Consider the following 10285-nt stretch of genomic DNA (forward strand, 5'->3'; position numbering starts at 1 on the left):
ATGAACAAAACCAGTCATCTCTGTTGAACGTATGCAGAGACCAGTTCCTTCCACCATTTCTTACTCTGGAGCAAATCAGTTTTATGCAGGACTTTCTAAATGTTTCCTGGCAAAACAAATTCTTGTCCTTGACTTGCTGCAAGTGCCTTAATGTGCTGTTTGCTTTGGTTTTATAATTGATACTTTGTGGATATCAAACGCTCCATGAACAAAATGCTTTTTATGGATGTCCACGCTTATTCTTTGTTGTGCTCCTAGAAAATGCCTGGAATGTGTGTTATATAGTGTAATTGTTAGTGCCTGCCATGTGAATATAAAACAGTTTTCTAATAGTCCCATTGTAAAGTTGGATTATTTGTTTACAGATTCAAAAGTATTATAGCAAGTACAAAGCATTGATTAAAAAGGAGAGGTCGCATAGGTCGTGTACTGTTATTGTCTTCTAGATGATTACATAAAAACTTCATCTGAATCACAAGTCTTGGAGTTTTTTTCTTATTGTAGTCCCCAGTGCCAACTCTTTGCACCTTTTTCCTGGGTTATTTCTTTGGGCAACTTCCACTCAGGAGAAACTGAGGATTAAAGGGCTGTAGGTTAGTACTGAGCGTGACTTTTATTGTAGAGGGAAGGGAACTGGAGTCTCAAGTAACCTTTTTGGAGATTTCTGTGTACCACAATGAGGAGATCCTGATACTGTCTGTGGTGAGACAGTTGACTGCCACCAAGAAAGGTTGTGTAGTGGGTAGAAACAATGTGTTTGTGTTCAGAGGCTGGAATTGAAGGTAACAGTTCCCATCTGAGAGCTCAGGAGAAGGAGGTACCATCTGTGACTGGAGTGTGAGGCAACAGTTTGAAAACATGATTCATCCACTTCCTCTTTGCTTTCTTGAGAAAGCAGCTGTCTAACTCTTAAGGTCTTACTAAAGATTTGTATGAATAAATATGGAACATATAATTTCCTCTACTAGTTTAATTAAGTTGAAATTACTGATTGTCTGTAATGCTTTCTGATTCTGAGGTCACTAGTCATAAACAGTGAGGTTGCAGATAAGTTTAAACTAATGCTGTCTGTTTTGCTTTCCCTTCTTTTTCTTACCAGCAGAGGTGTTTCACCACTTCTTGCAGCATCACTGATCCATGCTGCAGTTGATGGAGTTCTCCAAACAGACTTGACTGAATTTAAGCAGCAAAGTGTGGAAACAGAGGGAGAAGGAAATGAGGAAAGGTTCACCTGTAAGTATACTTTTTTTTCCTTCTGTGGTTTTCCCAGAGGCTGGCTGTTGGAAGACTTGAGTGTTTTGAAATGTTTCCCAGAATATTTGGTTAGGCAGTCTGGCAGGGAGCAGTGAGCAGAACTTTATTTGCTCCTGCTGGGTATCTGTGGGATGAGAGGTAGCTATGCTAGTGTTGTGGGCAAGATGCAAACATTGTGTCTAGAACCTTGGACTGACTGTGTGGGTTTGCTTTCTGGAAAAAGAACTAATGCCTACATCTACTGTGCTTCCTGAACTGAGCTAGTTAAGAACTTTTCTTATTATCAGTGGATAATTTCACTCAAATTGAACTGTTTCATTTCTTATCTTAAGCTGATAACCTTTTCTATTTTTTAAGAGCCCTTTTTCCTTTGGTAGATGGACCTTAGCTGATTACTCCTGTGTTTTTATGTTGGCATCATCACAAATGCAGCTGCACTGACACCTTACATTCATCCACATAATCCATCTTGCTTTCGTCTGTTCTGGGGAATAAGATTTTGAGACGTGTGGCCCATTCACAACCTGAACATCCTGAACCTCCACATCTTTCTCTTGGCAAGATTCTCAGCAGCCTCTGTGTTCATTGACTATTTCTTCTTCTCCCACCTTCCCCTATAAAGATGGGATGCTGAGGGATGGAGACCCTGATGCCTATGTATTCTGCCTGATGCCTGCATTTTCTCCTGAGTGAATTGGAGAGAACAGACCTTAGTGACTGAGTGCTGGGTTTGTGCCTTGTGTAACAGATGGTCCTATTGCACTTACATGCTCAAGTGTTTAACATTAGACTTCATAAAACTTTCAGTCCTAGTGCCAAGAATTTAAGTAGAGCAGAATGCAGGCAGAGTTGAAGATGGAAAAATGGAGGTCTCACAGATTTCAGGGCAATTAACCCCACCTGGAGCAAAATGCTACCCAAGATGAGTAGCTGGCAAAAGAAGAGCTTTGTGGGATTAACTCACTGCAGTTGTAAGCAAATAGAGGCAGAGGCAGCAGTACTAGAGCATGGCTTTGTGCAGGGGAAACTGGAGGAGATCAAGATACTCATCTTCCCTAACTAGAAGCTCTATATTATAATAGAATCATTTAAGTTGGAAGAAACCTTTAAGATCATCAAGAACAACTGTAAACCAAACACTACCCAAATGTTTGGTATGTTTGCAGCAGTGACCATATGGCATGTGGTAAAATGTCCTGTTGTCAAAAGTGATATAAAAGCTTCTCCCTGACATCAGAGAGAATTGTAGCTTACTGCATTGTGGCTTTGTGCTCCAGTAATGTCTTTACTTGCTATTGCTCAACCTTTATAGGGGAATAAGGAATAGCCTATTGAAACCCACATGAGATAATCAGGTAGGTTTTCAGCACAAGTATTTCACAAAGAAGCTGGATATTGGTCATCAGAGCATCTTGCAGTCACTCTGCTGTGAACTCTTCACTGACTCCCATGTATTTATCTTTGAGGTGAACTGTAGCAGTAATGTAAGATGTGAACTGCTATGTATTTGCAAGCCTAGGATTATAATTTCTAGTTCTGGGTTGTACAAAAATCTTGGGTCCATGGACCTTCACTTACAGAGCCACATCTGAGTGGCTAAGAAATTATAATGTTTAGAAACAATGAGTAATGAAGAACTTGTTTAGGACAGGGACATTTTTTTTGTCACAAGCATATAAAGTCTCTATAATCGTGGATGGTTAGGTTATACTGGTGACACTTGCACAGTGCTTCACGCTGCTGTTTTATTCTAAAGGCATTAAAGATAGTGGATTGGAGCCTATTTTTGACATAGTGCAGGCAAAATCAGAAAATCCTTAGATAAGTTCCATTTTGAACTGGTTCAGGTTCTTTCTCACCACTCCTTCATGACAAATGCCCCATAACCTTCCCTGTTCTGATGATTGAAACCGTCTTTAAAATAGACAGGAACAAATAAGTGGAAATTACGTTTGTTGGTTCTTGTCACCATTGTCGTTTAGATCAAATATTGTCATTTAGTTCCAATTGCTGTTCCCCATTCCACTACTGAACATTTTGGAAATCTACTTATTCTTCAGGTACTTGCATTGCCTAATCTTAGCAAGGAATATATACTTTAAAGGTATTAATTTCTTTGCACATTTGGACTGTACTTTTTTTCCCAATCTTGTCATTGTTATTACATCACTTTGGGAGTACAACTAGGAAGATATCTGTTCCTTGTGCTACAGCACAGAACGGACTCTGTCTTCCTGCATTGCAATAGTAGCTCTCTGGCAAAAAAAAACCCCAACATTCTTGGAATGAAAGAAAAGTGGTTATATAAAAGCAAGGTACGTATGTGTGCCTATATGAGTACTACTGTTTGATGTGGTATACTGCAGAAGAATTTCTGGTGTTAAGGTACTGCATTCTGTGTTGGATTTCACAACCTTAATATTGACACAGCAATGTGTGTCCAGATCTTCTGGTCAGTATTAGTCAAGACATTTACACATATGTAAAATAATAGGACAGCATCTTAGACTTTGCTATTGCTATTTAATTGTATTTGTATATAGCATGACTTAATATTTAAAGGATTTTAATATCCTACTCATTCATATCTGCATATTAAGCAAACCAAAAGTAGTTTTAGTTAATATGTAATGACTGCTAATCAAAGATCTGTGTTTAAAATTAAGCTTTCAATACTCCAGGCCCAGAAGTGCATCTGAAGCTGGCCATCCAGTGTTGCTGAGAAAAAGAAATGCTTGCGAACCAGGAGTTATAAAAACGAATTCCAGGGAAGCTTTAATGTAGCAGTGTTAACTAAATGGGAGAGGTACTTTATGCACTACAGCTCTTCAGGAAACACGTTAGTGACCAGCAAATTATTTTTGCTCTATAGATGATCATTTAAATGGATTTTGAAGTTGGTTGATTTAGCATTGTGGCAGGGTTCTTACTCATACAACAAAACTTTAAATTATTACCGATTCTGAGAGAGTCTGTGTTGTAAAGCTGGACACAATGCCAAGCACCAAACTATTCAGTCTGATGAACAATAAGTTTGGATTAATTGATCTTTGGGACCTACCCAGAAACAGATTTGAGTGTCTGGCCAGAGCTTTTCACACTGTGCTCAATGGGTGTTTACAGTTCTGCTCTGTAATGACAAAGCAAGGAAGTGGCAGAAATGTTCTTCTGTGCCCCTAGCTCTTACAACCATGTGTATTTAAAAACATAACAGCTTAAAATTCTGATCTGTTCAGTTCAACTAGGAGTTGAGCTATTGAGCTCAGCAAAACATTCTCAGACTACCTTGTTCCGGTGAAAGTGGTTCAGTAGGACATAACCTGACCCAAAACCAAGCTAATGCTTTTTCAACCTTTGTGTCCAAGACAACATCAATCTCTTATCTTGAAGGCTTTTGTGCCTGCTTGATTCTCTATGGTTTTGCTTTTGGTTGTATTTTTGTTTTTCTGCTCTGGTAGGGGGTGCACTCCTGCCATTGTATCTTGTGCATTTTACCTAGATACTAGTAATATTTATGTCTAATATGCCAGAGTAATTTTGAGGTCTTATGATTTTTTTAATGTAATCACCTGCTTGATAAACTCCATTTTGAACGAGAACTAGTAAGTAAAGAAGCTGCTCTTATCCTTTATGTTATGCTGTTTTCCACTGCAACTTTCTCTCCGCAGTATTTTCAGGAGCCTATTTTAATTCTTGTAGAGCCAATTCAAGACAGAGTGTTGAATGTATGTAGCTTGAAGGAGAAGAAATTTGAAGGGAAGACATGCCAAAAGATGGTGTAATGTAGGAAAATAGGGCACAGAACTTACTGTTTTGTCTTTGTGCTGTCAGTGCTGGATGGAGAGTCGTTGCAGCGCTGCTTCTTTAACAAGCTTCGGGAGGTTTGCTCTGAGTGGCAGAAGCAGTTTCCACCTCTGAGACCTCTGAAGCGGTTCCTACTTGCTTCTGTCCACGCCATCCGCAACACGCGACGGAAGATGGAGGACCGCCACGTGCTGCTCCCAGAGTTCAACCAGCTGTTTGGCTTAACAGTAAGTCTGGACAAAAGTGGGGAGGCCAGTTGGTTAGCTTTTCAACGTTGCTGTAAACACAATGACCTTGGGATGGATGATCTGTGAAATGGTAAGAATTTGTTGCCACAAGTTATTTATCGCATCTCTGCTGGAGCAAGGACTTACTGACTCAGATTGCTGGGAGCTAACTACTGCCTTGATAAAGAAGGATCTCGTGACCTTGGTTTCATGTCCTACGTGATAGAGGGAGACCAGAGGCTCACCTAGCATGGTGTTGCTGGAGTTACAATATGCTTGTGATGTAACTGATATATTAAGAAAAGAGGGGAAAAGAGCAGTTGTACAAGTGCCAATTAATGAAGCTCCAGTGGGACTACATAACCAGCTGGCTGCTGTTTCAATTCCAGATTATTTTCAAGGATATTAAATGACTAACAGCAAACAAAGTAATTCCACTGCAGAGTACCTATTTTATCCATTTGGCACAGGGGTAAACTTACTTAAATTGCCCTTACCTATGCAATGTTATATAGAAGGAAGCCCAGAATAAAGAATCTTTGCTTGTTGGTTCCAGTGTATGAGCTGTTTTGTTTTTAACCCTGCATATGTCTTCCTCGCTCTCCTCCTCTCAAAGGATGATGTTGATCGCGCTTTCTTTGCGGTATTTGATGGCCATGGTGGAGTGGATGCTGCCACTTACTCAGCAAGCCATTTACATGTAAATGTTGGGCTACACGAAGAGATTGTTAAGAATCCAGCTGAGGCCTTGAAATGCTCTTTCCAGAAGACAGATGAAATGTTTCTTTTCAAAGCCAAAAGAGAGGTGAGTGGGTAGACATTAATTCCATTGTATTTAAATAACACTGAGAACTGTTGGACAACATAGGATTCTGCAGAAAATTCTGGCAGTAGTTTCTTCAAATCACTGACTTCTTTATGAAATTATGCTACATGTAAAGGCTTTCTTTGATCAAATTATTTTGTTTGCTGAGGAAAAACAAAATGACAGTGCTTGTAAGTTCAAGACAAGTGATTGAAAAGAAGTGTTAAGTGGTTTAAATGATCCTGATGTACCAATTATTTGAGAGAAAACTCTGCTGCCTCTCTGCCTGAATTAGGCAGCCTCTAGATGTTCTGTTGTCCCACCATTTATGTCACAGGTGGTTGTAAGATTAAAAATGTATTCTGTGATTTAAAGCAGACTCCTCAGTTTATTAAGCTTATTGCTCAGCTTTGAATCAGGTTGGTGTGATGCACATTCTTTCTTCAAATCTACATAATAGGAGAAGGGTGTATTTTGCAGTTTAATGAGAACTCCTGTATTATAGCAGTAACTAAATATGGAAGTATTCATTGTCAATATATTAATTTCTGTCAGTGAAGTACAAAAGAGGGACCAGCATCTTTGTGAAGTCTGACCCTAACTAATCTTTACAGGGAATTTAGGACAGTTAGATTCCTTTGTTGACATCTTCATTTAAATACCCAAGGATAAGGGGAAGTATGCAGAGTAAGGTGTCTGTAGTTGCTAGTGGCAGAGTGAAGGACGTGAAAGAGACTGGGGAGACCTGTGTGTGTTTGTGAAATGTTCATACTACTGAAATTCAGGTTCTCTTTCTTTTCTGACCGTCTCTATGTTTTGAACAATATAGGTCTTAGATTCCTAGATCACTTTTGGATTTAATAGCAGAGACAGAAGTATGTAACAGAGGCTGTATTAGCTGTCTGCGTATTAGAAAATGTAAACAGTTTATTTCTAGTCTGTCTAATATCTTGTACCTATTTTCAGGTACCTAAATTGTGACTCTGCTGCATTTACGTGTGATTAAACCTAAGTTTACGATATTGCTGTGTAACCTAGTAGAGCTTGTTGAATATTCACCTAACACCTTTTCATTTTCTTCTGTAGAAGCTGCGGAGTGGTACAACAGGTGTATCTGCATTGATTGTAGGGAGCAAGCTACACATAGCATGGCTAGGGGACTCGCAGGTAATGCTTGTGCAGCAAGGAAAAGCTGTGACATTAATGGAACCTCACAAACCAGAAAGAGAAGTAAGTCTGACGTTTTTTTTTCTCTTGCATGTGTTGTCAGATTCTCTTTTAAGCCTTTTAAAGTGTTTGATGCTTTATATAATTACATATATTGTATGGTAGGATTCAAGGAATTGGCAATTTCTTTCCATCCACTCCCATGTCTTGAAAAGGTGATCCCTACAACTGTGCCCCCTTGAAAGTACTGATGGTACTGATAGTCCTGACTTCAGTTCCTGCTCAGACCATCTTTTCAAAATTAGTCATGATTAAAAATTCTCAGGATTTTTTGTGTCAATTTAATACTGCCTCTTATAAATGAACTTATTCATTTGAGACTAATAGCTATTTAAAATGTTAGCATAGTCTAAGTCTTTCATAATATACTCTACCGTCATTCACAAGCTAGAGATAACCTACTATTAGCCCAACTGGCTTAAAGTGTGTCATGTTTTCTATATTTTCTAAATAGCCAGGTATTGTATTTCATTACATGAAGTTGGTTCTTGCAAATTAGATAGCATTGCATGACCCTTTGCCTTCATAGCATGAATATTTGTAACAACTGAGTAGTCAAAGCAAATTAGGAGCAAATGCTGTTGTTACCTAGTCTAGTTATCTTGTATATTATGCCAAATATTTATGTGTTTGCCTAATTGCTATATGGTGTGGGAGAAGCAGCAGGAAAAGATACCCATCAATATGGGAAAGAATATGATGATACAAAAACTTCAGAATTGTGCTTTTTTTTGTGGACAAGCCATGGTATGGTTGCAAAGATGGGTTGTTTCCAGTAATCTTAAGTGCATGTGTCAGAGCTAGATTCTGGTATGTGTGTTTGCTATATTCCTTATATAAATACAGAAGCTGAAGCAGCTCTTGGTTTGTTTTTTTGTCTTTTTTTCCTCTTCAATTGGATAACAACAAGGTCGGTAAAGCCACGGGTAGAGCTTTCAGTATAAAATTTGTCTTCTACTATTTTTCAGGATGAGAGAGCACGTATTGAGACTCTGGGTGGTTGTGTAACCTACATGGACTGCTGGCGGGTTAATGGGACCTTGGCTGTTTCCAGAGCCATTGGTAAGATAAACCATCAGAATGAGTATAGTTCAAATTAAATGTGATTGAAACACACCACCTGAGACTGTTTACTGTAAGTGGTGACTTGCTCAGCATCAGCCCAATAGTAAACCACTCTTACTGGCTTTGCCATAAGGCTCCCATACACCTATGGAACTTACGTAGCCCGCAGCTATAGATCTTACTGATTTTACCATAAGCACAGAATGTTGTTTTATTTTATACTAGCCATGACAGTCCTAACTCTTTTATACTTCTAAGTCTTTTGCTTCCTGTAAACATATTTGATACTGTGGTGTTCTACAGTACCTTAACAAACAGAGTGTTTAATTTGTGAAAGTGGAGTAAGTAATAAATGTTCGTCTAGCCATTGTCTGAATGTGTTCTTTGTAGGGTTTTTGTCCACTTTAATGTATCTTTCTCCTGACTGCAATTCCTAAGTCAGATTGCTACATTCTCCTTCAAATCACATATATCCAGCAACTTAGTGCATTTTAATTGTATCATTCAGAATCTTATTAAATGAGCTTACTTTGATACTCACCAACTAGGGCAAAAAGATAAAAGACCCTGGGCAAGTACACTAGGTAACTGTAATGTATGAATGGAATCCAATTAAATTTGTATAATACTATTTGGACCAATAGCAAGCAATGTGTAATGAGTATGTCCATATTAAACTGAAGTAGTAAACACAATGAGCAGATTCTTATGACATTGTGCTGTATATCTGGACAGCTAAGCTTCAAGTACTCTTAAAGAAATAAAGGCCTTTCATGCTTAGTCTATAGCTTTTCATTACTCTTGTCCTGTATCAGGTAACTCTGGAATATGATCTGGCTGTTCTTGAGGATCGTAAAAGAAATTGGTGGGAGAAGTAACTGTTTAGATTTGGAGTAATAAAGCCTTTGTTTTGATTGTTTGTCTTAGGTGACATATGTCAGAAACCCTACATTTCTGGGGATGCAGATGGAGATTCATTTGATCTGACTGGTTCTGAAGATTACTTGCTTCTAGCCTGCGATGGATTCTTTGATGCTGTCAAGCCATATGAGGTTGTAGACTTGGTCCTAGATCATTTAATGGAAACGAAAGGAGTGGGTCTCAATGCAGCAGAAAGACTGGTGGCTGCTGCGAAGGAGAATGGATCCAGTGATAACATCACTGTTGTAGTGGTGTTCTTGAGGGATCCTCAGGACATCTTGGCAGACTGTCTCAGAGACCCTAAGAGTCATGAGGCTGGTGATGATGCTCGGAGCTCACCGTTTAACTTCCTCAGCTGTGAGGCAGCAGCCACACAGTGACAAAATGTGCTTAATCCAGAATGTTCAAGTAAGTTCATGTAAGGAACCGCTTTCCACTGAAGAAGCGTCTAATACAATAGGGAAAACACGTCAGGAAAAAAAGATGACAGACAAACATTTAACAGAAAGGCAAGACTCCTTTCAGTGAGTTCCCATTTGTCTTTTCCTTCCTTTCCCCTCCTTTCAAAGAACACTGAGCAGACGTGGAGGAGGTTTGTACAGCTATTTCATCTCTGGGAGCAGACTTCTAAAGTGTGTCCCAGGGCTGCTGGTCATATCCCTCTGCCCTGGAAGTGGTAAGAAACCATAATATGTATAAGCTAATGGGTGAGAATGCCTGTTTGTGAATTGTGAATGAAAATTTAAACTAGCGCTTAAACAGAATGCTGTATGTTGTGTTTAACTGTGATGTCAGTCGGAAGATTGGAGGAGAGCAGCTGTCAGAGGAAGGCTCCTCACTCTGTGCGGTCTGTAGGGTCAGGCGTGGTGCGTGAGCGGCTGGGTGACGCCGTTATGCTCCGTAAGTTGCTTTTGTTCTGTACCAAAGATGATATTACAAGAATGATGCAGCCTCTTTTTTCAGAGATGTTGAATTTTTTGTG

At 39.2% G+C, this 10285-nt stretch overlaps 1 protein-coding gene across 1 annotated transcript; it reads left to right on the plus strand.

The window, feature by feature from the left end:
* Positions 1–1061: 1061 nt before the first annotated feature.
* Positions 1062–9683, plus strand: PPM1F (protein phosphatase, Mg2+/Mn2+ dependent, 1F). The gene is made up of 6 exons (XM_008939876.1): positions 1062–1233; positions 5086–5285; positions 5902–6090; positions 7177–7320; positions 8286–8379; positions 9310–9683. Exons 1-6 carry the CDS (start codon positions 1062–1064, stop codon positions 9681–9683), a joined length of 1173 nt encoding a protein of 390 aa, XP_008938124.1.
* The last annotated feature ends 602 nt before the right edge of the window (positions 9684–10285 follow it).

The sequence above is a fragment of the Merops nubicus genome, unplaced genomic scaffold (assembly GCF_000691845.1).
Source record: "Merops nubicus isolate BGI_N331 unplaced genomic scaffold, ASM69184v1 scaffold51964, whole genome shotgun sequence".
Classification (NCBI taxonomy): domain Eukaryota; kingdom Metazoa; phylum Chordata; class Aves; order Coraciiformes; family Meropidae; genus Merops; species Merops nubicus.

Coding starts and splice junctions, on each gene's coding strand:
- PPM1F (XM_008939876.1), top strand. CDS start 1,062: ATGCTGTCTGTTTTGCTTTCCCTTCTTTTTCTTACCAGCAGAGGTGTT. Junction 1,234..5,085: donor AAATGAGGAAAGGTTCACCT/GTAAGTATACTT, acceptor TTGTGCTGTCAG/TGCTGGATGGAGAGTCGTTG. Junction 6,091..7,176: donor TTTTCAAAGCCAAAAGAGAG/GTGAGTGGGTAG, acceptor TTTCTTCTGTAG/AAGCTGCGGAGTGGTACAAC.